Raw genomic sequence first — 27,615 nt, 5'->3', positions numbered from 1 at the left:
GGGCTGGTATTTTTTAAGTACTTGAAAATTTCATCAGCACATAACTTTAACCATCATCAGCATAGAGGTTAAAAATGTTAAAGAACATCACGATTTCAGAATGCCTCGCCAGGCCTCTCGGCATGCACATGTAATCCCAGAACTCTACAGGGATAGCGAGAGTCTGGAGCCAGCCTGGGGTACCACGTAACTGGATCCTGTCTCAAAGTTAGGAAAATGAAATGCTCGCGGGATAAAATTGTGGCAGCTGCATCTACCCGTTTTTTACAGAGTTTGCTCACCTGCTGGTGGGGAAAAGTAGGTAGGGACCTGGAAATGGCAGACAAGACGGGCACCTTCCACCGTTCATTCATTAGCTCCTTCTTTCTTTGCGTGAGTTTAATTTCACGTATGCGCCTTCTCCCTTCCCCCACCCCCTCCAAAAACCTGCAAATAGAATTCACTGCTGCCTCACTGGTTCAGTAGCTGGAAACAGCTGGTGGGTTTGTGTGGCAGCTGAACAGTGGAGGGGAGACGTTTTGGCAAACACTGGGGAAACCCGGGACAGAGGAGGTAGGTAGACTCAGGAAACTGTTTTCATGAGTAGATGGAGGGAACAAAGGCGGCCCAGCAGGGACAGAAGGGACACACACTCCCTCTGAATAGCTCCCTAAAAACAGAGCTGAAAAGGAAGAAGGCCCATTTGCTTCTGGGAATCCAATAAATTGTTTCAGGAACTGAAAGTCTGTCCAGGCTAATGGAGCTGTGATTGACAGCACTTCTCATTATGAAGCCCATCAGGGGACAGGGCATTCCAGTGCTGTTTAGGGGGCGAGGTGGGAATGAGAGGAAGCCAAAGCCCCGGGTGGGGGTAGGGGTGGGACGGCGTTCTGTGTGCTCTGTGCTCATTCTTGAAAGAGTCCCCCAGCCCCTTCCTATAAAGGAGCCTTTCCTCTTTCAGGGCCATTTACCTTGCATATTATGACTGTGCATTTGTCGTGACCCTCCCATGGCTTGCCTGTCCCTGACCACAGTGCCTGCTGAAGTGATGGGTGCAGCATCGGAAGGGGGGTGTGGTCTTCCCACCTGTGGTATTCCAAGCAGAACCCTGTGAAATAACGACATGATCACCCTGTTCTCTACAAGCTTTCTGTATTTATCTGTAGTACGGTGGCTTGTGCCAGATGGCAGCTAAAGGCAGAGCTGCTCTCTCTGTCCATCAAGGAAGACATTGCTGTCACTGAAACTTGATTCTCTAATTCCTGTCATGAGGCTCTAGGGTAGACCCTGGTGGGAAGTGTCAGCCCGGATATCTCAGGGGTGAAATGGGGCTCTCTGTTGGCTTAGAAGTGTATGAAAGTGGTAAAGGCCTGGCTGGTTAGCTTAACCAGCTTCTAAGACAGCCCTGGCATCCCCCACTTAGGGGAAGGCTCATCTCTCCAGTATATTAACATACATTCTGGGCCAGACCTCACTCTATATCCACAAAGAGCCTCATTCTCCATAATGTTCATTTCCAGAAAGGCAAGGGCCTTTGCTAGTGTGTATTTCACTCTGAAGTGATCAGCCAGACCCCAGGCACTGGCCTCGCTCCTCCCTGTCATGGTCTAGTTAGATCTCTGCGAGTAACCCCTTGCCCCTTGCTAAGAGGAATCATCAGTGATTTTTATTTGGAAATTGGCAAAAGTAAGGTTTCTTCATGTGATACTTGTAAGGGGTTCACCTGTTACCCCAAGGCAGAGCAAAGTGACCCCAGCTGTGGTAGAAAACAAGAAACCCTGGAGTTTGCATCCTGGTTGCCCTCTGCAGCCGCTTCGGTCAGAGAATCCTGGACAAGTGTGTTAGTCAGCAAGTGTCATCTACTCTTGGTTGATAGATGGGTACACAGAGATCAACGCCTCTGTGAGCACAGTTTTTGTTGATGACCTGACTTGAGTATGTTGATGCCCTAATTTTTGCGGGTGTCTGCTGTGTTCCTAAGCTGAAGGAAGCAGTGTTAGTTCTTGATGCAGGTTTTACTCTGTAAGTTAATTTCAGGCTGTCTGCATATTAAAAACTAAGAGAATATGGCTTCTCCTGATTGGTTTTACTGCCATGAATCACTGTCCTTGATCTACCAATGTCACTCTTAACCATGACAAATTCATCTCTCTGCCTTCCTCTACCCACTTGAGAGTGTCTAGCCAGTGTTCCTATAAACAGTGAATGCTGCACAAGATGGGACAGCAAGGGCAAGCACTACAAAGACCTAAACTCTGTCCACCTAAAGACGCTAAGAAGGAGGGCCATGGGCAAGATGCTCAATCCTTCATTCAGAAAGGCAAACGGGATGGAACTCATAGATGGAGAAAACAGGGAACAGGACTGGAGCCTACCACAGAGCGCCTCTGAAAGGCTCTAGCCTGCAGGATATCGAAGTAGATGCTGAGACTCATAGCCAAACTTTGGGCAGAGTGCAGAGAATCTTATGAAAGAAGGGGGAGATTGAAAGACCTGGAGGAGACAGGAGCTCCACAAGGAGAGCAACAGAACCAAAAAAATCTGGGCCTAGCTGTCTTTTCTGATACTGATACTCCAACCAAGGACCATTCATGGAGATAACCTAGGACCCCTACACAGATGTAGCCCATGGCAGCTCAGTCTCCAAGTGATTGTCCTAGTAAGGGGAACAAGGGCTGTCTCTGACATGAACTCAGTGGCTGGCTCTTTGATCGCCTCCCCCTGAGGAGGGAGCAGCCTTACCAGACCACAGAGGAAGACAATGCAGCCAGTCCTGATGAGACCTGATAGACTAGGGTCAGATGGAAGGAGAGGAGGACCTCCCCTCTCAGTGGACTAGGGGAGGGGCATGGGAGGAGAAGAGGGAGGGAGGGCGGGATTAGGAGGGGATGAAGGAGGGGGCTACAGCTGGGATACAAAGTGAATAAATTGTAATAAATAAAAGAATAAATTAAAAATTTAATAAAGACAGGCAAGGGGCCAGTCAGAGAGCTCATTGCTGCAAAGAAAGAGGAAGGCTCTCCCTGAAAAACTTCTTTTCCAGGAAGAAGGAGCTATCCCTGTCACAACTCAGAGAAATGAGAAAGGGAAACATCCACAGTGTCCAAACTCTTGAGTCAAACTGCCCATAGCAGCGTCGTCATCCAAGCTATTGAACCCAAAGAAACCTAAAGCTTTTTCCCCCAAAGAAATAACAAAACATTCTAGTCAATGCTGTATGCAGGAAAAAAAAATTGGACTTACTTCCTGTTCCTTCTTCGTTCCCAATTACTTCCCAGCCTGTCTACTTCCAGCTACCCTCCACAAAGCGGAGATTTTAAAAAATATATCTCCTACCCTCCCAGATATCAGCAGGAAGGTTTCCAAATGGCCTGTACTCACGGGTGATACCCAGAGGCTTAAGTGACCCTCCTCCATACAGGGTCCTTGCCCATCTCAGAGTCCACACCTCCCACCAAAGAACGAAGAGAAAGAAGTTTGCCCTGAGGAAAAGGGAGCTTGCTTCCCCAGAAGGCCTGCTACAAATTCCAGATTCTTGTACCATCAGCATTCACGTGCTGCTTTTCAAACACGTAAATGAGGGATGGAACCGCAAGAGCGTGGGCCATAAAGAGTGCGTTTGCGGAATGGTGGGTCGATTGTCATGGAGTGGCTGGCACTCTCTGATTGGCTTATAACGCCCTATAAATTTATTAGCCACACTCCTCACTGGTGCACCTTCTACTGTTAAGCACCAAGAAACTATCAATTTTCAAGAGGTAGTCACTCAAGTCGCAGGATAACTAGGTTTGGATGGGGGGGGGAACCCCACATTCTCCTCTCATAAATCAGGCTTATGCCCAGACAGATTTTCCAGATGAGTCTTCAGAATGGGAGGTTTGGAGTGAGTGGCATTGCAGGGAGAAGCATGTCTTTATCAGGGATCACAGCTCCTCTCACACAGCTCCTGCCTCTGCACCCTGCCCAGTGCAAGATGCCCGCTGCACAGCCTGGACAGCAGCGGTGAGACTCTCAGCCAGGGCTTCGATGTCTTATAGGCCCCTTCAACCCCCGGGCACGTGATTCAGGAAGGACAGAGCCACCCTCTTATTTCAAGAGCATAATAGAAATATTCAGGAGCGGGTGTGATTATTCCAATTACTTCTCTTGGGGTTTCCAGACGTATGCTCAAGGGTCACAAATTAGAAAATAATATTCGCGTTTCTTCTAATTGGTAACAGATTAGAGTGATTTTATCTTTTTCAATAATTTCCAAATGTGCTCCCAGAAAGACTACAAAGGGACAGGAGAAAGGCCTGGAAAAAAAGGCATCTGAAGTGGCGCTCTGTGACCAGGACCTTGACAGTACCAGGAGGCCCGGCCTTGTCTTGGATGCTTCCAATTGCTCAAATCTTTGCCTTTTGTACAGCCTTTTTGTGTTGAAAGCCAGCAGATATGGGTGTCTCACAATTATTATCAACAGCCTTGTCAAGTTGACCCCTACAAATCCTTAAACATACTTATTTTACAGGCATATTACTTGACACCCGCATGCCCCCTTCTCCTTCGGCAGCGTTTTGTTGTTGTTTTGTTTTGTTTCTCTGGCACACTTCGGCATGGCCGCGGCTGTGGAAGTTGCGCCTTCTGTGGTGACGCAGTGGAAGCCACCCTGCACTGAGTCTGCAGCACACTGCCTCTAAATCATGTGTCCTTATTATCATCTGTGCTTTACAATACGTTAAAAATTGTACCATTCTAACCCTTCTAGTTTGGATATATGTATATTTCCTGTACGACTTGTATTTCATATATGGCTTGGTACTTAGTACTCTTGAACATTTTGGCTAGAAAAATAAAAAAAAACTTGAATAAAACTTTCATAATAGCTTCACTCACAGTAATTGTGATGGTTCAAATGCAAATGGCCCCATAGGTTCATATGTTTGAATACTTGGTCTTCATTTGGTGGAACTGTTTGGGAAGGATTAGGAGGTGTGGTCTTGGAGGAGGTGGGGGGGGGCATGCTCTGAGATTGCAAAAGAACTGCATTACTCCCTGTTAGCTCCCTCTGTTTCCTGTTCCTGCTGCCATGCCTTTGCTCTGTCATAAACTCTAACCCTCTGAAACTGTAAGCCCAACTAAACAGTTTCTTTTATGAGCTGTCTTGGTCATGATGTTTTGTCACAGAAATAGAAAAGTAAGTTAAGACAATAACTCAAGCTGAAAACATCAAAGGATGGCTCAGTTGATAGAGTATTTGCCCAGCATAGCTGAAGGCATGGGTTCAGTCTCTTGCACCATATAAAGTGGGCATTTTTATGGGCACATGCCTATTGTACTTAGGAAGTAGAGGCTGGAGGATGAGAATTTCAAGGTCATCTTCGGAATCCAAGGCCAGCCTCAAGTACAGGACTTTCTGTCTCAGAATAAGAAAAAAAATACCTGTAGTAAAATACACATAATGTAAAATGTACCGTCTTAACTCTTAAACTCACATCACTGGCACGGAGTACCACTGTCCATCACGTACAGCCATAGGCACCTTTCGTCTGAGAGATGTTCCTTCTGTCAGCACGCACTAAGACTATCGCTTTCAGCGGCGGCGGCGACACTATTGTTGTTACCGTATCATTATTGGGTGTGTATGGACCTTTTGCATGTGTATGTCTCTGCCCCACATGCTTGCTTGGTGCTAAGAGAGGCCAAAGGAGGATGTTGGAATCCCTGGAACTGGAATTGAGCCCAGGTACTCTTTCTAGAACAGTCCGTGTTGAGCCATCACTCCAGCCTCTGAAATGATCTCTTAACATAAGCTCCTCCCTCCCTGCCCCTTCCCACCTAGCTGCTGGCAGCCTGTAAGTTATGGTCGATTCCCGTGAACCTGACTGCTGGGGACCTCCTGTGCATAGACCCAAAGCCTTATCCTTTGTGTTTGACTTATTTCACTCAGCATAATGTCCTTAGAGTTCATCCAGATTGTGGCTCATGTCAGAATCTCCTTCCCTTTTAATAGCAGTGGACTAGCGTCCCATCGTTATATATTCATTATAACTTCTTCACCTGTGCATCTCAACATGGACCTCTAAGCTGCTTCCTCACTGTGGCTCCTCTGAGTAATGCCTTCTTCGACCTGGGTATCAACAGATCAGTTTTAGTCCTTTGAATCGGTTCTGGTAGGTACCTACTGGCAAGAGGAGTTGCTAGGGCATACAGAAACTCTGCTTTGAGTCACTCAGGCAACTGCCACACTGTTTCCTCATGTCTTAAAAATTTTGACATTCACTATCTCAATGAAATGTTTTTTTCTTTTTTTCTAGAAGCTTTTAATCCCAGCACTCCCAGCATTCAAGAGACATAGGCAGGCAGAGCTCTCTGAGTTCAAGACCAGCCTGGTCTTTAGAGTGAGTTCCAGCACAGCCTAGGCTACACAGAGAAACCCTGTCTTGAGAGGAGTGTGGGCAGGGTGGGGGGCCCCATCTTTCAATGAAGATGGACCCTGGCCCCCAGACCAGAGACAGGCTGTGGCCAGCTCTGCAGCCAGCATTTGAATGCCTCAGTTAGGGACTTCTCTGCAGAGAGAGGGTTGAGGTGAGTGGGTTTTGAATCTGCTTACAGAACCCTCACGCTCTGGTTTCCATTCTGCTATTTCTCGGCGAACTAGCCAGAATGCTGCCATCATCAGCTGATACTCAGTAGACAGAACTGTTCGGGACTGTCTGGAGCACTCCTTCCCGGACCCTTGAGCAGTAGCTGGTGAGAATTCTGACAGTGACAGTAGAGTCTTTACCACAAGTGATGCCTCGCCAGAGGCCAGGCTTCCCTGTGCCACAGAGCTATGCAGCCGCCCTGGGCCCTGGGCCAGCAACTGCTCCAGCCCCTGCTCTCCGCTATCTCCATGAGAAAGCTCATCTCTCTGAGTTTACCTTGCCTGTCAAAGCCAATGACATAAAGAAGGCTGGATTCCAGCAGTTGTGGAAAATGAAACATCTGACCAGTTTCTGCCTCCTGATCCCATTAGTCAGAGGTTTAGTGACTTTAATGAAAGAATTTCACTGGCCCTTGTTAAATAATAAAGCTTTCTCTACACAGAGAATGAACTCATGTCCTTAAGATGAATTGTTGTGTGGTGAGTGCCACTGCCACAGAGCGCCACCTGGAAATCCATACATACCTAGTGGAGGTATGGATTTGAGCATGAGTGTGTGCGTGTGACCAGCAAGCCTCGGGGACCCTCCTTCTTTGCCACCCCAGTGCTGGGATTACAGGCAGACACTGCTGGTGTTTTAAGTAGGTGCTAGGGACCCAAACTTAGGTCCTCATGCCACCTGAGCTGTCTCCCCAGCCATGGAGCTTTGTATTTGTAACATCAGTCCATTAGTTGACGAAGAAAAACCAACAGCTGTGGTTCATTTGTAAGGTTTCCTCCAAAGAAAGGGTTGTCTGGTCTGCAGTAACATTTTGACTATCGTTACATTGGAGTTGAAAGCATCCTGGCTGGTAAGAATGACTGCTCAAAGGCTGGCCTGTCGGACCAGGGAACACCATCAGCAGTGCCCACTGTAATCAGCAGGTCCCAGACTACTAATCCTATTCATGTCCGCAGCACTTTCCACGTTTTCCTACTTTGGAAAAAGTTAAAATGCAAATTACCTTTAAGTGTCTTTGCATTTGCATTCTCTAAGTGCCTCCCCTCCTGGAAAGCCTGTGTCCTTATTGTTATGGTTGGTGGCCACGACCATGCAATCTCCTTCCACCCCTAGATTCAACAGAAAAAGCTACAGTAAGAAGATACTGTATTGTTCGAAAATCAATAGTCTTATGTCTTTTTAAAAACAGTGTTACCAAGGATTATGTTCTTAAAAGCAGTTGGCAGTTTGTGGCATAAAACTGCTCAGGACTTCCTATGGCTTTTCTAAATGGGCTGCAGCTTAACAACCTGGGACCTTTCCTGTCTGGAGAGCCACTTCCAGAGCCCTGGGTGGAGCCTGTGCTTTGTGGTTCCTCTTGTTCCTGGCCTGTGCCTGCAGAAGGGGCCTTGGGCTTCCCTTTCCCTGGTATTTAAAGGGCAGCGGTGCACACCAGGGGAGGGATTGCATCCGTCTTACATTATCCCGGGTGGAGGAAAAGGGCCATTTCTCTTCCCTTATCTGTTTATGATGCGGTATGTTCCAGAGCCCATCACATCAGCCACTGTTATGGCGGACTTAATTCACTGTGATGGGGTTTCCACCACCAGGGCAGCCGGGAGGGCCACCGAGGTCTAGCTGCGTTTCACGCCACATTACACGGAATCTAGATCTGCCTTGCTCCACTTGCCCAGGCTCGCTCTCGCCTGGCACAGATTTCTTGGATTTATGCCTTAAATCAGACAGTTCTTTCCTTTCTTCCCAGCGTCAAAGCTCAGGTGCATCTGCTGTGTAGCTAAGAGGTCTCCCTATACAAACATGAAACCAAGAGACTCCTGGAAAAAGAGTAAAGAGGTGGAGCTGGAGTTAGAATCCTTTAAAGGCTTGTGTTTCGCTGTGTTATTTTATATTATGGTAGAAAATAGGGAGAAATGTTGACGTTATATCTTAGCTGACTGTCCAGGCAAAGGTGGGCTTTTCCTTTCCCTAACTGTATGACATTTCCTCAAGTCATTTGCTTGGAAGTTAGATTTCCAAATGGTTTTTGGCGTCACCTCTAGTCTGCTAGTCCAGTCCTGGATTGCTGTTCCCTGTGCCTGGCCTCCTGGGCTGCCATCTCACTGCCTGCTCGCTGCCGCCTTAGGTCCCCTTTTTATATAGGTGGAGGGGGGTTCTCTCCTTTAATACTAATCAGGAACTCTGTCCCTTCCTGTTCTGGGCTCCCCAGAAAAAGGAAAAATGTCACCCACAGGCAGTTACTGCCCTGTTGGCCTCAGGTACCAAGTTGTGTGGTGTGTCCAGCCACATGTTGGTCACCAGGTCCAGCGCCTGTCAGCGTAAGCAGGTCAGCAGTACTAGGCATCATCCCCTTCCTGCCATCTGAGGCCGAGTCAGCCTTGTCTGCCATTTTCCTGCGGGGCCTTCCTGGCCTCAGCCTTGTCAACTCTTGGTTCTCTTTCTTCTTCTATCACCCCATCTCTGGTGTCTACACCCCACCACACACATCCCACATAGCCTCCTTCTGTTTTTACTGTTTGGATTTTGCATCCCTGCTTTCCAGATAAAGGAACCTAATACCACTCTACAGAGTGTAAGGGAGAACTCAAACCCAGGACTGAGGAAGTACACAGAGCAGACAGCTTATGCTCAGGACACACACAAGGGGCTGACAGTCAACCTAGAGTCCACTTTGTAACTCAGGTAGTTCTCAACTCCATAGCAGTCCCCCTGCCTCAGCTTCCTGAGAATGGGGTTACAGGCAGGACACAGACACGTCAGGCTCCCCCTGCTTTTAGGATTGAGAATAGGCATTCTTGAAGTAACCAGTATCACAGGTAAGGATGAAAGGATTGGGCTGGAGTGACCAAGGATAGCAAGTGGGCCCAACAGGGGCATCGCTCCCTGTCTTTGTCCACTGCTGCTGCCAGACCAGATAGTTCATGCTGAGAAAAATGTGTCCCTGGCATTTCTGAGAACTGACATAATTAGGGTGCTCCTGGATTTTGTAGTGCGGCTGTTTCTGGCTTGCACACAGCTTCTTGCCTTATGCTCTCAGGGAGGAGAGTTGTCTCTGATGTGTCCCGCTATGTAACCCCACCTCCCTGACCCTTTTGCCCCCCGAGGTCCCTCCTGAAACCTGCATTTCCAGAGCTAAGGCTTCAAGGTGGAATCTGAGGAGGGTGCAGGGTACCCTTGCCTTGCAGTGTAACCCATCACCACTCCTCCCCAGCCCTCTGCATGCTGGGTATAGGCTGTCTGCTCTGTTTGATTTTCAGTTTTGATTCACACAGTGGTGATCACAGTGGGTAGAGCTCAAGAAGGGTCTTGGGTCTTGAAGTTTGCAAGGAAACTCTGGGACTGCCTGCCTGCCTGCCTGCCAAGCCATGATTTGGATACTTCTTTGGGCCTTTGCCAGTATTATGTCCTGGCACTTGAGCAGGTTCCTAGGGGTCATGTGTAGAGAGGGACCTGATGTTCTTGACAGCAAGCACAGAGTTAAAAAACACTCAGCCCTCTGAAAACCCCACCGTTACCCAGGTACCCTGTGGGCCACATGGGCCACACGAGGCAGTGTGATCCTAATGACCTCTGGGAGTACGGAACACTTGGACAGACAGTTATCACCTTCCGATTCCTGGACCTGCACTTGCCTATAGATCTGCCCGACCCCATGGCCCAGCACAGTTAACTGTGACTCACAGAAGTAATAAGCCTAATACAGTTGACTTTATTTAATTAATAATGATCCTGTTCCGTTCCCCCATGCTCATAAAATACCCTGCAGGTTGGCAAAAAAAAAAAAAAAAAAAAAAAAAAAGAACACTCATAATATTGATCAGAAGTCAGGCCAGATATTTATTTTGTCTTTGCTCCATGAGTATAAATTCTTGTCTGTTGCCTCCTGCTCCCTGCAGGTGGGATTTACAGTGGCCAGTTTCTTAAAAGCTTTCAGTAATTAAGGAATAAATATCCATCGGTCTTTGTTGGCTATCCTCGGTGCTGACCCCTAGCAACGCAGCTCCGGAGAAGGCATGCATGTGAGCAGGGGTCTGTGCTCAGCCAGCACTGGGCCTGGGCTTGCCCTGCAGGGAGGAAGCCCCCCTCTTTCCCGGTCATATTGTTCCAGCCCTGTCTTCCATGCCTCCTCTCCCAGTTCCTGTTTAGCTTGAGGCAGGAAGCACTTTGCAAATTCCTTGCTGCTAGCCCTTTCTTTTCTCTTCTTCCTCTGTCCTTCCTCTCCTCATCTGTCACCAGTTCAGGACTAGTGTGGCTCCTCCAGTTTCATCTCCCCACCCCAAGGGCACTCATTCATTCATTCCTTCAGGATGGCCTATAAAATCAGCATTGGGAGAAAAAAAAGAAAAGCCCTCTCATGCTTCAGGAAGAAAAGGGGTTTCCAGAAGGGGCAAAGTGATAAGTGGTGTGTGCACACACAGGATTACTTCTTGGTCCTTTACCGTTCGTGGGGAGGGTTCCAATAAGAACACGCTCGGAGGACTTCACAGAGAGTAGACTTCTGGGAAAAGCCACTGGTGAGACAGAGCCTCGTATGCTTTGTGAAGTCTGACAGCTGAGAACCACACCCCCGAGCAACGGCTCATCATACCAGCCCAGAAACACCAAGACCAGCCAGTACAGCAGGCTCCCTGGAGGACCAAGGGTTGTCTGGCCACCCAGCCCTGTGTCTGTGTTTTAGTGACGCATCTCTGAGATATCCTCAGGACAGTGCTGAAAGCCGGTCAGAAGCTCCGTGAAAAACTTTTCCTTTCTGGGAATCAACCCATTAACCTTCTTACCCTTGGCAGTGTGCTGAGCCCTCACTGCCAGACCAAATACCCAGCTGGCGACAGTTAACAGGGCTCTGTCCTGGCAGTAGGAGCTGAGAGAAGGGTGTCTTTGCAGCAGCGATGGAGAGGGGCATTGCATTAAGACTCTCTCTGGCTGGGGGTGGAACTCACAGCATTTGCCTAGCACATGAAGATCTGGGGCCAATCCCCTGCACTGCATAAAACCAAACCAGGTGATACACACCTGTGACCCCAGCACACAGGAGACAGAGGCAGGTCTCGGAAGGTCAAGGCTAGCTAGCTTCAGTTGTGCAGTGAGTTCAAGGCTGGTTCGGGTTACATGACACTCTGTCTCACAAAACAAAAAGGACCCCTTTTCTAAGAAAGCGTCCATCCACCATATGACTGGGGCCTCCTTCTTACCCACCCTGCACTTTACTTTCTCTGGAGCCAAGGGTTTGCCAGTGCTCAAATGGCAGTCCTTACCAGTAAAGGGGCCCACTTGGTGGCTGAGCACACATAGGATTTCAGCCTCAGATGGTGGCTTAACTCCCCCACACACACAGTTGTAGCTTCCTTTTGCTTTTTTCTATACCTGTTCTGCAAATTGTTGTCTCTCTCGCTCTCTTTTTTTTTTTTTTTTTTTTTGGTTTTTGTTCTTAATGATTGTGAAATAATTTGAGTAAGGAAGAAAGATAGGAGGAAAAAAACAGCAAATTATCAGTGTGTCCTCTGCAGTAGCAGAGACAGTCTAGATCTGTGGTGTCCTTGGTGGGTGCCAGCTGGGGACTTCCTGTTCCTGTACCTAAGGGAGCATGGCTGTTACGATTATAGTCACACTCCGCCCCATCTGACCCTGATACCTTCAGTCATCTCCATTCCAGCCATGGGCTCATGACCCATCCCCTCTGCTCGGCTCATGCAGCTGTAAACAAAAATGAAGAGATGGTACAGGGCAGTTAGGTCCTACTCTTAGTTCTGTTGGGTGGTTGTGACAAATACCTTAGACTGGGGGACTTATTTGAGGAGCTGGGCTCAGGGCCCAGGATCTCCCACATTCTAGCTGCTAAGCTATACCCCCAGCTAACCAAACAACTTGTAAACATTAGAAATGTACTGCTCAGTGTTGGAGGCTGAGACATTGAGGATCAAGGTGCCAGCAGATTGGAGGGCTGTTTGGCGTCTACTCCACAGACGGCCTTCAGCTCTGCATCCTCACACAGTAAAAGGAGCAAGCCAGCTCCTTGGACATCTTAGTTAAGACCCAAGTCTTCTACTTAAGTCTTAATCGCCTCACCAAAACCCTGGCTCAGAAGACCATTATCTTGGGGGTTGTGATTTCAACAGGGGGGTTCACAGGGGCTTTCGGGGAGCTTGTATGCACAGAGCATACCAGTTCCAGAGCCATGTCTTTGAGGCAGTGCCCTCCTGAACTCATGTTTTCACTCGCTGAGATGGAAACTAAAACTCGTGCACCAGTGTTGGGCAGCTGGCGATGGAACGTGCATCCCGGGACACACCTTCAGTCACTTGAGGACAGACATGCCGCAGTCATTCCCGTCGTAGCCATCAGTAGTGTCGTTGGCTGCGCCTGGTGACAAGCCCTGCAGTGAATGCTCCTGCTAGGGTCTCCCAGCACTGAGCACAGGGGGTTCAGGCAAGGACTAGGTCTTGGGGGTCCAGCACAGGGCACAGTGTAGCCAGCACAGTGAAGACTCCCTCACCAGGTCCCCACAGAGGTGCTCAAGCCCTCAGCACTCCCTGCCTTCACATTCTCCTTCATGCTTGGTACTGATTGTAGACTGTATCTGTCTTACCCCAGTCCTGAGATGTGGTACATTTCACCTCGGTTCTGGTACCACTGGTTCTGGCCAGTGGTACTACATCTGTGCGACTTCTGATCCCTGCTCACAGGACACCAGGAGGCTGTGGGTCATGAAGTCAGTCATGGTCCATACCTTCCCTCACCACATTCTCAGTTTGGACATCCCTTGGCATTCCATGTTACCAGCTGCCAGTTCTGACTGACAGGCTCAAGGGAGACACGACCCAGTTGTCTTAGTTTTTTATTGCTGTGATGAAATACCATGACCAAAGCAGGATGAGGAGGTAAGGGCTTATTGGTTTACATTTCCACATTGTAGTCCATCATTGAAGGAAGCCAGGACAGGAACTCAGAAAGGGCAGGAACCTGGAAGCAGTAGCTGGTACAGAGGCATGAATGGGTGCTGATTACTGGCTTTATCACGTGGCTTGATTGGCCTGCTTTCTCATAGAACCCAGGACCACCAGCCAAGAGTGACACCGCCCACAATGGGCTGAACCCCCTGTCTCTCATAAATCACTAACTCCCCAGGCTTGCCTACGGCCCATCCAATGGAGGCACTTTCTCAATTGAGGCTCCCTCCTCTCTGATGGCTCTAGCTTGTATCAGGTTGGCATAGAACCAGCCAGGACACTAGGCAACTGTCAGTAGCTTAGTCCACCAAGCTATAGTTGTTAGAGCATCGTTGACCAAGCCCAGTAGACACTGAGGTACCTAAAGGGCTTCTAGCTCTGCAGCCCAGTCCTGCACAGTCTTCAAACCCAAGTCTTGTATTTGCTCACTGCTAGCCTGTGGTTTAAACAGCCAGGCAGTTCATAGTCATATTCATAGGGAGGCAGAGAGCTACTCCCAAAGGGCTCCATTTCAGGTAGGAGAGGGTACCTCCCGAAAAGGGCTCTTCTTTGTGTTTTCAGGGATGGGGTTGGTGTCTGTCTTCTGACAGGTTACTCCTTCCGTCCTCCCTCCCTTCCTCCCTCTCTGCAGCTGATTTATTTAAAGGTGTGTCAGCACCAAGACCTGATGAGGAGTCGGCCCCTCCTCCCTGCTGATGGCAGCCGCACCAATAATTCATTTTTTAGCTCATTAGCTAGCAGAGGCTGTGAGCAGTGGTCCTCCAGGGCACTGGAACGAGTCGCGGTGACCTACTGCCAGCTCCGCTGCTCTTGAACTGGCCTTCCTTGGGGACAATGAAGCGCATGGCCAAGGGACCCGAGGATAACAATTGGAGTCTCTGTGCTTTGGCACTGTGGTTTCCTAGGGTAGTGATGTTGACAGAATGGAACAGAAACCACTATCAGAGTGCCCTCTCACCAGGGAGAGCTGTGGAGAGGGATGGCTAAGCCTCGTAGCAGCAGAGTGTGCAGGCTTCAGGAGCCAGAAGCCCACAGTGCAAGAGCAGGATGCATGGTGGTCAGGGCTGTTGTCTGGGGAGGCCTGTCTTCCTGGCTTGCATGACCCTTCTGGTGTACATAGAGGCAGGGTGGCTAGTAACTCTTGCTTTTAGGGACCCCAGCCATAGTGGATTGGAGATCCACCTCAAGGGCCCCATTTAACTTTACTAACTCCGTGAAGAACTCGTCACCAAATGAAGCCGGACAGTGGCTGAAGCGTCAACCAGTTTTGCCCATGACAACAAGGAGCCTTAGGCCTCTTGGGCCTGTGCTTAGCCCCAGCCATGCCAACAACCATAGGATCATTTGAACTAAGCAAGATCCTTTGCCCTGGGTGTCCGGGGTCTCCACACCCTCAAGGGGCTCATAGGTCCCTGGCTGAGAGCAGCCTCCCCCCCATGTTCAGCATGATGACTTCTACAGGCAGAAACGCCCACTACACCACAGACATCTCTTCCTGCCCCACCACACGACCCCAGGCTGGTGAGTGCTGTGTGCCAGACCATGACTGACATGAGTGGGTAGAAATAGATTCTGCTACAGAACGGCTGCTGTGGCGTGTGCCTAGACCACACATGAGGCCTTAGTTCTGAAAAGCCCTGGCTTTAGTGGGTGTCACTTTAATAGGCCCATTTTGCAGATGGCAAAACAAGTGTCCAAGGAGGGGAAGGTGAGAAGAGCAGGTGTAGAGACCCTGAGGCCTCTTAAGAAGAGAGCGCAGCCTCACAGCCCGGCATCAGTGGAGATTGTTTTCCTTCCCTGCAACCACTGGAAAAAGCTCCCCAAGCCACATGTTGGGTGTCCTTGTTAGGGTAGGCAGTGGCCACAGGACACAGGTAGTTGATGGGAGCAACTGAACTCACACCCATAAATGTACATTGCCCTGGGCCAGCCTCTATTTCTATACTAAATGGATTTCAGCTAAAAGAAAAAAGAAAAGAAAAAGTCGTATCTTGTGCAGGCATGAAGTCTGTGCCCTCACTTAGACTCCTGTTGAGTTTGAAGGCCAAGGGACCCGGCAGGACTCTGTTTTTTAAAAGTGTACGAAGATTTGGTAAAAAGCTGTCTCCATCTGACGCTAAAGCCATTCTGCAAGCAGCCCTGTGGATCGACCTTGGTGGAGGCAGGGCTCTCTGCTCAGTCTTTGGCTGGGATTTGAATATTAAAATGAAATTTTAATCATTGCAGTTAAGACCAGAGTTCTGATGTTAAGTTCTCCTGTTATCCCTGGATGATCGGGCAATGACTTTTAAAATCAACTGGAGCAGAATAAGACAGTCTGATTTTAATGCCTGCTCAAAAATGAGAGTTAGCAGATTGGAAATTGGAGGTCCGGATGTCTCCTACACCATTAGCCCTTCTCATTTAATTCACGTCTTGCTCTTTCTCCTTCCTGATTTATGAACTACATCAACAAACGTGTAACTTTTTTTTTTTTAATAAACAAGCCTTTAAAATAGAATCAGAACCACTGGGTTTGGGGTCTTGCATTTCCTGGATGTTCCCCACCTCTCTGCCTAAGTAAGGATGTGTGTGAGGGCTCCTCCTTGGAGGCTCTGGGAGCCAGTTCATCTCTGCTGCAGCCAAGTGTTTGTCCTGGAAATCTCTGAGTGAAGAGTCAGGGGTCACGTGGGGGTCACTCACATGTACCAGGAAGTGAAGCAGAACTAATCCAGATCTACCCCTGGAAGAATCTGTTTGCCTAAGTATTTAAAGACAGATTAGGGCTAACCTGACACTAGGTCAGCAGGCGCAGTGTAAACACCGTGCAGAGGTGTAGATGAGGCCTTTCTTCTGGTCCTTGGAAGCAGAAATGTAATGAGTTTTCTTTCTGGAGGGTTGGGGAAGGCCCTTGATTCCTCCGCACAGCCGGTAGCTGTGTGCTCTGATTACAGCAGCAAGAGGCTCTGGGTTTTAGAAGTCATTGTGAGCTGGCGTCTTCCTGAAGTCTGAGATAATTACAGTCTCTCCGTATGTGTAGGGTTTGCTTGCTCTCTTCATCATCCTCATGAAAAAGCTGTGTTCAGGCCTTGGGAACCCACAGGCTGCTGGGAAAATTCTAAGAGCTACTCATGAAATCACAGATCTTCTTTTAAAACACGTGCCACCCCTGTTTGGGCTGTGGGGTTCAGTGTCTCATCCTTTCTCTCGGCTGTTGTTTTGTTGAGAATCCGGCGCCGATGTCTAACCTCACTATCCCAGAGCCTAAAGGCAGCTCCCAGGGATCCTCCCACTATGTACCTGTGGCTGGCTGTGTAGACCAGGCTGCCCTCCCACTCACAGAGATCCATCCACCTGCCTCTGCCTCCCGAGTGCTGGGATTTCAAGTTGTGCTTCAGTATGCCCAACCAGCCTGTCTTCTTGATCTATATAAACACAGCGGGGGGGGGGGGGCAGGGGTCCTTTCCTCCCTTCCTCTCCCACCCTGTTCTTTCTTCCTTATCTCTACAATTCTTTCCAAGTGATAGATAGCCCCTGGGGAGGAGCCCGCCCCGGATGCTCCTGTTCTCCGGCTTGTGCTGGGAGCTGGGGACAAAACACCGTGTACAAGGCATCGTCAGGGATTGCCACACTGCAGAGCCCACACCCTTCCAGCGTCACCCTGCCCTCTTGTCCCTAGCTTTGCTCTGGCCTCAGGGGCTGCCCACTTTTCCCCCTTGAGGCAGAGTCCTGGAACACTTTTTCTCAGAGATCAACATTCTGCCCTCTCCCCTTAAGCATTTCACAAGTTTCCAGAGATGGCAGATTCCTTCCTCTTCAGTGTTTCCTGCAGCGAGGAGTGATGGGAACCCTTGGGGACTCACACATGCCCGTTCCAGAGTATGGGTGAGTGAAGAGAGGAGACGAAGCCTGCTCCTCGGTCACTTGCCAGCACTAGAACATAGGAGCACCTCACCTGGGGCCGTTTTGTTTGTCTGTCTGTTCATCTGCGGGCATCTTGTTGAAGGAGCCCCTTCCTTGCTTGCTTGCTCACAGAAAGCTCCAGCCTTTGAGCACTGCACTGATGCAGCCCCAGGCCGTGGGCAGTGAGTAGGCTGTGTTCATACCTCAGAGGTTAGAGGAGTCTCAGCTTGCAACCCACACCCCAGAGGTTCTGACTCTGGAACTGGGAGTGGATGCCGCAGGAGTCAAGGACACCACTTCAGAGACCAAAAGCAGTGCCGGGGGGGGGGGGGGGAGCTTGGGAAGAGGAGACTGACTCCTTTCCTCCTCTTGCCCCCTAACCGTGACAGCTACCAGAGCAGAGATTCCAGCCTCAGTTCTGATGCATGCCTGTGTGGTGACTTTTGCAGGGAAGAAAAGGAGCGATGGATCCGGGCCAAGTATGAGCAGAAACTCTTCCTAGCCCCACTGCCATGCACAGAGCTCTCCCTGGGCCAGCAACTGCTCCGTGCCACTGCGGAGGAAGACCTTCGGACTGTCATCCTGCTCCTGGCACATGGCTCCCGGGATGAGGTGAATGAAACCTGCGGGGAAGGCGACGGCCGCACAGCGCTGCACCTGGCCTGCCGCAAGGGCAGTGTGGTCCTGGCTCAGCTGCTGATCTGGGTAAGTGACTGGCGTGCCCACCCCACGCCCAGCAGAGGGGTCAGCCACTGTGGGGTCATGCCTCGCTCCTACAGAAGGCCACCGTGCCTGGGAGCCGGACTCACAGCGTTTGAACTTTTACATGTGGGCTTACCTGCATGAGGGTACCGGGCGACAGGGGAGGGCTGGGCACCGAGCAGAAATGAAGCAGACACTCCCTTGCTAGAGTTTCTGAAGTATCTTTGTGGTGTCCCTTCAGGTCAAGCATTGGGGGGCGGGGCACAGGACTTATTTCTCATCATCATCATCTTGGGGGTGAGAGCAGGGGCATGAATAGCTTGAATAGCTTCTAGGAGTCCCTTTGACAAACCTTTGAATTTTTATTTTCAAAACATAAAAGTCCTGGCCCTAGGCGCTGAGGTCTGGTAGGTGGGTGTTTGTCATCAAGGCTCTCTTGCACTATTTTAATGACTTTCTACTCAGGAGAATTTTTTTTTTAATTTGTTGAAATTTGAAATTGATTTTTAAAAAAAAAAAAAAAAAAAAAGAAACTGAAATGGTTGTACAGAGAAGGCCTGTCTATGTGGGCCAAGCTGCTTTGAGATGCTGAAATGTCAAGTCCTCACTCTGTGTGTGTGGGGGGGGTGCGTGTGTGTGTGCGTGCGTGCGTGCGTGTCTGTCTGTCCGTCTGTGTCTGTGTCTGTGTAGGTATCTGCCAGTGCCCCAAAGCCCAGAAACGAATGTCAGGTTCCCTAGAATTGAGGTGACAGATGGGTGTAAGCCGTCCAACATGAGTGCTTGACCCCCTTTGGAACTGACCCCCTTTGGAACATCAGCAGGCACACCTAACTGCTGAACCATCTCTTCAGCCCGTTACTTTACTTTATTTTTAGGCCTATTCAGGAATCTACAGGGATCAAAAATGGACATCACGTTCCCCGGAGCTAGAGTTACAGACAGTTGTAAGCCATCCAACATGGGTGCTAGGAACTCAGCTCAGGCCTCCACAAGAGCAGCAAACAATGATATTATATTATTTGAAGGCTGGGCATAGAACCCACGCCTTTGTGAATGCTGGGTAAGGGCTCCTCCACAAAGGCCCACCCCAACCCTGTTTTGTGTGCCACGTGGCATCTCCCTGGGCTAGCCTTCAGTGTGAACATTAGTGTTTCCATGAGCTACTAAGAGTGATGCAGTAAAGACAAACCTCTCTTCACTAGCTCTGCTACTGACAACTTTTGCACAGATTGTGCTACAGCCAAGAATGGAATAACTGGACAAGGTTCATGTGTTTCCACCTTACATGGCTATGAGGAGCCAAACTTTTGAGCAATTTTTGATAATGTAAGAAAATTATGAAAGTCCAGTTCAGTAAAAGAAAGAAGCACAAATTATTCAGTTTTATATCCGTTAAATTCAAAGAAAGCTCATTAGAAAAGACTCAGGCGAGACTTATACTCCAACCAAGTACCATGCTTGGAGATAACCTAGAACCCCTACACAGATGTAGCCCATGGCAGTTTAGTGTCCAAGTGGGTTACATAGTAATGGGAAGAGGGACTGCCTCTGACATAAACTGATTGGCCTGCTCTTTGATCACCTCCCCCTGAGGGGGGAGCAGCCTTACCAGGCCACAGAAGATGATAATGCAGCCACTCCTGATGAGACCTGATAGACTAATATCAGAAGGAAGGAGAGAAGGACCTCCCCTATCAGTGGACTTGGGGAGGGGCATGCGTGAAGAAGGGGGAGGGGAGGTAGGACTAGGAGGGGAGGAGGGAGGGGTTTATGGGGGGATACAAAATGAAGAAAGTATAATTAATTAAAAAAAAAAAAGAAAGAAAGGACTGAGGCTTAGTACACCTCACTTAGCATCTGCCAAGCCCTGGTTCTCATTGCTAGTATTAAAGTGCAGGATAAAAACATAAATAAACTGTTGTAATTTTCCCTTTTGTGAGCCTGCGCGTTTCTTCTGCAATGAAACTGAGCTGCTCCAAGCGTTGCTATTTTCTAATATTTACCATGCGTGTATATGTGTTTCTGTGTATCTGTGTGTGTGTGTGTGTGTGTGTGTGTGTGTGAGCGTGTTGCTCAGCAGCCGTGTGTGTGTGTGTGTGTGTGTGTGTGTGTGTGTGTGTGTGCATGTGAGCATGTCACACAGCAGCCCTGGGCACTCACAGGACAGCTTGCAGAAGTGGGTTCTCTCTTCCAACAGTGTAAGTTCCGTGGAGCAAACGCAGCTCTCAGTCTTGACAAGAACCTTTCTCCTCTGAGCCATCTTCCGCCCTTCCCTGTGTATGTATGATTGGAAAGCAAAACTGAAGTCCTCTTTGACCTGTGTGTGTGATGTAAAGCATTTGTGTGGGGGTGGGGAGGCTTTTCCTGACAGCAGTTACAGAGCGTGGACATCGGTCCCAGGTGTCTCCATCCCAGCTCAGTCCACACGGAGCAGTTGAGGTGCGCCCTACCCCTGCCCGCCCTCAGATCCCCAGGGACACTGACGTGTGCTGTGTTGCCTCTACAGTACGGGGTGGACGTCATGGCCCGAGATGCCCACGGGAACACAGCGCTGGCATATGCCCGGCAGGCCTCCAGCCAGGAGTGCATTGAGGTGCTGCTGCAGTACGGCTGCCCCGATGAGCGCTTCGTGCTCATGGCTACCCCCAACCTGTCCAGGAAGAACAACAGCAGGAACAACAGTGGTGGGAGGGCGCCCAGCATTATCTGAGCTCGGCCAGCACCGCACCTGGGATCCCACAGGCCCGCCCGCTCCGGACATCACAGCACCACGTGAGTCCCTCAGTTTCCTCCCTCTTCCTGGTGGTCACCTTCCACCCACCTGCCATTCACTCACTCCACACGAAATCTCCAAACCTGGACATCCTCAAGGGGAGAAGAGGAGGCCGGAGGCCACAGAACTGAGCCCTTTTCCCACACTCCGGAAGCAACGCAACTGACAACCTCGAGACTTTGAGGATAGCACACCACGACGAGGACCCCCTGTTCCAGTGGCCTGGAGATGGAGCCTGGGGGGGGAAGGGGTAGCAAGGAGAAGGGGGGCAGAGTCCCCTACCCGGCAGTTAAGCACATCAGTACATTTCACCTCGACCAAAAGGAGGCTTGGATTTCATGTCTTCTCTGGGGAGCTTGACGGCATAAATCAGAAGCAAGCACAGTTTGTCAGGTCTGAAGCCCCTATGATGGTAGGTGTCAAATCAGTTGTAGCTAATCTGTCCAGGGAGAATACTGGCTTCATTACACTTGTATAGTCGAGTTCCTCCAGCATTACCGCTGTTTAATAGAACGTGATTAGTCATCACCGAGAAGAAGGCATATTAGCCGAGGAGGTAGTTACACGGCGCGCTCCGGTGATTGCCACGAGATGATTGCGGCGCCGAGCAGCGTCGTCTACCCCAGACATGTCTCCCAGCCCTCGGAGCCCTCCTTTCTAAATTCACTGTCATAATTTAGTATCTGTTTAATTTTTCAGTCCAAAGAGAGGAAATCAGTTGCTGGGTATTATTTGACTACAGTTCCCTTCCTTGGTGCAAAAAACAAAAAATTAAAAAATAAAAAAATGGAAAATAAATAAATAAACAAATAAATAAATGTAACTTGGAAATCCAAAACAGAAATCATGAGTTCAGCTGAAAATAGCTTGCTCAAGTATGCTTCAAAACTAAGCAAATACACAAAAGGCTATTTTTTTCCTAAGAGAGATTTTTCTGTCCCTTGGCCACGATGGATGTGTCAGGCCTCAGTCACTCCTGAGCCACAAGGTCTGAGTTACCCAGGTTTCTGGCGTCAAGAAGATGTGCAAAAATCTATTTGAATAAAAGAAGTTCATAAATATGCATTGATTTCTGTGCAGACAAATGGCACCCTGTTAATTTATAAATTGAGCTGGATGGGAACTAATAACGTGCAACTAGTTGAGATCAGAGGGTTACAGATCATTGTGCAGGGGAGAACCCCAGCAGTAAACACTTCCATTAATGTGATAAACAGCTTTTTAAAAGGTGCGTATCAGAATAAGATGGTGGCACAGTTTGCTTATTAAAGTCAGGAAAGGAAGGGGGAGGGGAGAGTTTGAAGGAGCAGATGATCCCTCATCCCAAAGGCAGATTTCTAGAGCTGATACCACCCTCTCCACCCAAAATCGAGGGGCTGTGGCAAGAAGGGGTGATTTTTTTTTTCGGAGCATCAGACCCTGAGAGCAGCTACTAGCCACTCCAGCACAGCTGGCCCCTGAGAGCCCATACGGCCCACCTCCCTTGTCCGGCTATACCATCACATCTAATTTGCCATGGCAGGGCACAGGGCGCATCAGACACGGCCACCATCAACACGGCGGTCAGACGGGAACACCAAACCGTGACACTATTTAGTTTTTAAAAAATAAATCGGGGGCAGCCTTGCCAGAGAGCCCTCATGGCAGTGTGACAGGGAGAAGGCCGTCACGCTGGAAGACAGGACACTGCGCACAGCCACCCCGGCGCCCTGTGGAGAAGAAGCTCCTTGCCCTCATATATTGAACTTTATATTTTGTAAGAGTTTTTCCTCGTCTTTCACTTTTTAAAAAAAAATAAATAAAAGAAGGTTTAAAATAGATGGGATGGAAAGTAAAGCTTTACACAGCATATATGTGGGTAGGTGTCGTGGAGATCTCCAGCCCCGGCACGGCTGGAACTGACCAGTATCCAAAAATGTCACAGGTGCACAAGCCACGGGTCTGAGGCTCCTGAGCTCAGTTCCATAAGCCGTGCATTTGGTTTTTCACCCTGCTCTTCATCACTGTGTCGTTACTTTATATGTGAATAGAGAAAACAAGCTGTCATCGCCTATTTTTGAAGACCTGCATTAGTATCCAATCCTGCGATCCGCACACGCCTCCACGTAGCCTTTACCATAGACTTCTCTAGAGAACACAGATAGAGTATAAATGAGATTCTTAAATTATTTCAGTGTAGCTAATTCCCACTGTAGGAGTGCTTTTATCATAGGGGAGCCTACTTCAGAAGGGAAATGGAACCCTTCGTAAGGCCTCTCTTCAGAGTGTATATGAGTGTGTACATATTATTATGTGTTTATAATACGATATTTTCCCGAATGACTCCTGGTTTCACGTCACCCACCACTGCCCGAATGCGCAATTGCTCGATCTGGTTCCCTCCCTCCCTATGTCGCTCTGATGACATCAGTTTTTCCTCACAACATGTGGCCCCTCCCCTGCCAGTTTTAACCTCCCTGAATTGTCCTGGGGGCAGCCCACTTTCCATAAGCCTGAGTTGTTGCAACAGATGGAAGGATGAAATCCCTCTGGGATTCTCTGTGCTCATGAAGGAGAGAAGTGGCCTAACCCGTGCTAATACTTCACCATCAGACCCAAGTACTTCCCTCAGTGACAACCTTCTTGTTCTCATTTTCAAGTGGACACCGAGGCTGGGAGAAGCAAGGACCTGGATTTTAGAAACCAGTCCCAGCATTAACCACTTCCTTTAATGGGACACACTTCTTAAGGAGCATGTCAACATAAGGTAGTCATGCAGTGGAGTTACTAAGATCAAGACAGGAAGTGGAAAAGTCAGAGAAGCAGGTTAGGGAGGAGGGGCAGCTTTGGAGTTCTCATCCCAAAGTGGCCTTAGGGCTGAGACCACTTTTCTGCCAGGCACTGGGCCCCTCCATGAAGTGACAGGTGTGAGAAGCCCACTACAGAGTCCATGTAGAAGCCTTCTGTGTTCAGGGTGAATTTCTTGTTGAGAAGTAGCCCGCTGGGGTCAGCAGCAAAGGGACCTGTGACTTGGCCATCCCCCGCCCTTGGGAGGCAGTGCTAGAACCAGCCGCATCCCAGGCTAACCTGGGCTACCTCTGCTGAGCTCAGGCCCTTGAACAGTGTCAAGGGAGAAGAGTGAAGCCTTCCTTATTCTGCTCACTTCTGAGAAACACCCCCCCCCACCCATTTTTTTTAGTCTGGATCTACAGACAAAAGGAGATCCCCCAATGTCACTCAAGCCCAAGATGAGCCCCCTGCCCTCAGACCTCTGCTATTGGTCCTTTACGTTTCCTTGAGGCTGCTGGGGTGTAACACACGCATTCAAAGCCAGTGTCCCGTCCCACTGTGAGGACTGTAGCCCCTCAGGCCTTGGGCTTCACTGACTGTTTATCCACAGAAAAGCTCAGCCACAGGGTGAGCACCAGGCTCGCCTTCTGTAACATCCCCTTCTCTGTCAAGACCCACAGTGAGTTTGCATCTGAACTTGGTGAACCAGAGACCTGCTGGCCCTGAGCCTGAGCTGGGCTCTCAGTTGCCAAAGGTTCTACCCTTCCACCCTTCGTTTTGGCTGTTTCTTGCCTGAGATGGGCAATCTCCACCCCTCCTGGGGACACCCCACAACAGCACAGCTGGGAGGCACATGGACAGGGCCTCCAAACTCCTGAGAGGCTGAGGTCTTTGAGGAGTGAGCCTACGCCTTTTGGTGAGCTCTCTTCAGCTCTTCCGTCTCCATTCTTCACACCCTACAAGGTCCCTGAGGCTTTGCTGAAACTCCCCCAGGATTGCATTTATGACTTTGAAGCAAACAAATTGAAAGGCAGTTAGGAAGGAATTTGAAGAAACATGACACCAATGAGCAACTTTCCTTTTATAAAACAAAAACAACAAGAATTTATCTCCCACTGTGTCTGCTGTGGAAGCACAGCTGGGGGTGGCCACTCCCTTGTCACTCACCAGAAAGCTGTCAGGGCCATTGGTATCCCCTGTGCAACCTTCTCCTCCACTGTGTCTCTTGGAATGGCCCCCACTCCCACCGGGTCCTGGGTAGCAGCATACAGTGGGACCAGGAGAACCATGTGAGCCTGCTTTTTGTGTCTTGGCCTGTTTGGGGGGCTTCTCTAAAGCTGGCTGAGGTAGAAGGGTTTTTAGCCAAAATGATCACATTCCTTCTTGAGGGATGAGAAAGGGAAGGGGAAGGAGCCCGGCTACTCTTCGCTGGTGCCACTCAGCAATAGTCCCCAGGCTTTTATTCCCACCCCTGGAACCAAGAAGGGACAGCCGATGGAGAGACGCCAGCGACTGGAGGCAGGGTTCATCTCTCTCACTTCATGGAGAAAGACACGACTGACCATCTGGGGGGTCCTTAGTGTTTAAAGATGTAAAGTCTCTCTAGGCTCAGAAGTCCTGGCCTGACAGAGCTCTTGCAGATGCTGAGACCCTTTGTTTAGTTTCTACGCTGCTGCTCTTTAGACATGGGTTGGCACCCTGGGTCAGAGCTGAAGAGAGAGAACATTTCATCATGGATGATTCTAGACAGCCAAGGAAGCTTTGTGTCCTTCAGTTTTGTTTTGTTTGTTTGTTTGTTTTCAGATCCAGATTAGGGGAGTTTAAGTGCCATAAGCCCTTAGACTACCTGCCCAGGGCAGAGCACAGTGAAGTTCCATGGAGAAGCTGTGCCTCCACTCAAGAAGCCAATTTTCCTAGAGAAGAGCAGTATTTAGTTTGGGTCTTCTCCTGTCTGGTCTAAGCGTTCTTAACTGAGGCCTCCCTCTCCCACAGTGAGCCGCAGATGGCTGCGGGCACCCAGCACTGGCAGCTAGTCTAGGACCAAGCAAGTGGCCTTGGTGAATGAGAGAGAGGTCAGCTCAGGGCTTGTCTTTATTTTGCTGAGCACGTGATATCTGCAGGGGACCCCTGGGGGTCATGAATCAAGCCATATGATGGACTCTCCCGCCAAAGGAGGGGACTGACCTGGAATTCTGTGTGCAGGGAATTACATGGCCTTTGTCTTGTGAAATGAAGGAACCAAGAAGTGTGAATGAATGGGTTGGGGGGGTGGAGGGATTAGGCCCTGAGGAGAGCCCCTTAGCACACTGCTGCTGGGAACAACCGCCCTAGGATCACATGGTTCCCCAGGGTCCAGGTTCAGGGCTGCATCCACGCTAGCCTGAATGTTAGCGGAGGTGTTGGAGATGGCTCTCAGATGCTTAGCCTGCTGGGTGGGTCTGGTGAACTCACTGAGGGCATTCTGAGTAGAAAGACCTATGTAGCCCCCAAAACAATTTTTAAGCAGCCCGCTGTTCACAGCTGAGGTGCTCATAAGAGGCCTGGCCACCTGGCTCAGCGGGTGAGCGGAGAAGGGACCAGGGGTGCTGTGAGTTGACGCCAGCCCAAATGTGGCCTCTGGTTCCTGCTCTTGCACATGCATTGCTTACCTACCAGGCCCTGCAATTTGTTTGTTTGTTTGTTTGTTTGTTGTTTTAACCAGGGTGGCACTTTGGTTCCCCAGGGCAGTTGAGTGGAGACCTGGCCTGTTTATGTGATGGACAGGCAAAAGATACCTTCAAAACATCCCTGTAACCAAAGGGCAAGGTATCTGCACCTTCCTGTTGAAATTAACCTTTCTCTCATATATATAACCATCCCTTTCCCTCCCCACATTGTGGAGGTGGGGGTAGTAGTTTTCTTCTAAAATAATATGAGCTTCCAAGATAAGAACTGGTCCTCCAGGCCTGAGCCCTGAGGACTGAAAGAGTGGGAGTCCCAGGTATGCACAGGAGGTGGCTAGCCTGTCACAGCAGCCCGAGGCTGGGCCTGCAGAGGACAGGGCCTGGGCGTCCTCTCCTGCCCCTTCCCATCCTCCTCCCTAGTTCCACCTTGAGTCCTTCTCTGGCCACAGGAGCTTCTTTGCAAAGAGAAACCCCATGGCAAGGCAGGGTACCACTGGCACTTTCCGGGGTCAGGGCAGGGAAGGCCACCTCGCCCGCCACATGGAGAAGGCGGAAGCACCATGGGGCTTCTCCAGAGGTGAGTGGTCTGTCTGGGGCATTTTGATATTACCTCATTCCATAACTTTACGTTTCCTGATGACTGATGCTTTATTTATGCTTTTTGTCCTGTAATGAAACCATCCACAGACATTTCGCTTTGCTTGTTCGTTCATGCGACCTTGTTCGGGTTAAATATGCTGGTTTGTATTTTCCTGCCTTGGGATTTTGTGTCAGCTGTACAGTATTCTAAGGGGAAAAGAAATGGAAAAGTGTAAAGTACCAGAGAGGTGGCTGTAATGTAGAGACCTCTTTCTAATAAAGAAATGAAAATATGTATACACCGCTGCTGTGAAGCCTCTTCTTGGTAGCGATTTGTCACAATTAATTGGGTTTCCCATTCCCAGGAAAGGTAAATCACAGAAGAGGGCTTGTCTTAGAGACAGGCCACCTGTATCTGAGGGGACTGGTCCCTCAGCCTGCAGCCTGAGACTCCGGAAGCTGGACATGTCATAGTGCTGTGTGTGTCTCAATATTGCCCTGATCGCCTTCCCCCTGTGAGAGTGACTGCAAGGCAGGGGCAGCTGGAAGAAGAGTCTCACCCAGAACTGCACCGTTGATGGGATTGCCGTCAAGAGCGTTGCTGCAACTTCCTCACGCTAAACATCATCACTCCCACATCAGAGGAGGTGACCCCACCCGAGATACCCTCAGCCCGGACACACACCCCAGACACTCAG

At 49.6% G+C, this 27,615-nt stretch overlaps 1 protein-coding gene across 6 annotated transcripts in view; it reads left to right on the top strand.

The window, feature by feature from the left end:
* Nucleotides 1-27,216, top strand: part of Agap1 (ArfGAP with GTPase domain, ankyrin repeat and PH domain 1) — a 431,455-nt gene extending 404,239 nt beyond the window's left edge. For all 6 annotated transcript variants that reach the window (XM_055616997.1, XM_055616996.1, XM_055616995.1 and 3 more), the window contains 2 exons: nucleotides 17,881-18,136; nucleotides 20,640-27,216. In XM_055616997.1, the coding sequence (XP_055472972.1) occupies nucleotides 17,881-18,136; nucleotides 20,640-20,843 (460 nt within the window). In that variant the 3' untranslated portion in view covers nucleotides 20,844-27,216. The remainder of the gene's footprint in view (nucleotides 1-17,880; nucleotides 18,137-20,639) is intronic.
* Nucleotides 27,217-27,615: the final 399 nt, after the last annotated feature.

The sequence above is a fragment of the Psammomys obesus genome, unplaced genomic scaffold (genome assembly GCF_907164565.1).
Source record: "Psammomys obesus unplaced genomic scaffold, mPsaObe1.curated_primary_1811, whole genome shotgun sequence".
Classification (NCBI taxonomy): domain Eukaryota; kingdom Metazoa; phylum Chordata; class Mammalia; order Rodentia; family Muridae; genus Psammomys; species Psammomys obesus.
This window is presented reverse-complemented; position numbering and strand designations above follow the sequence as displayed.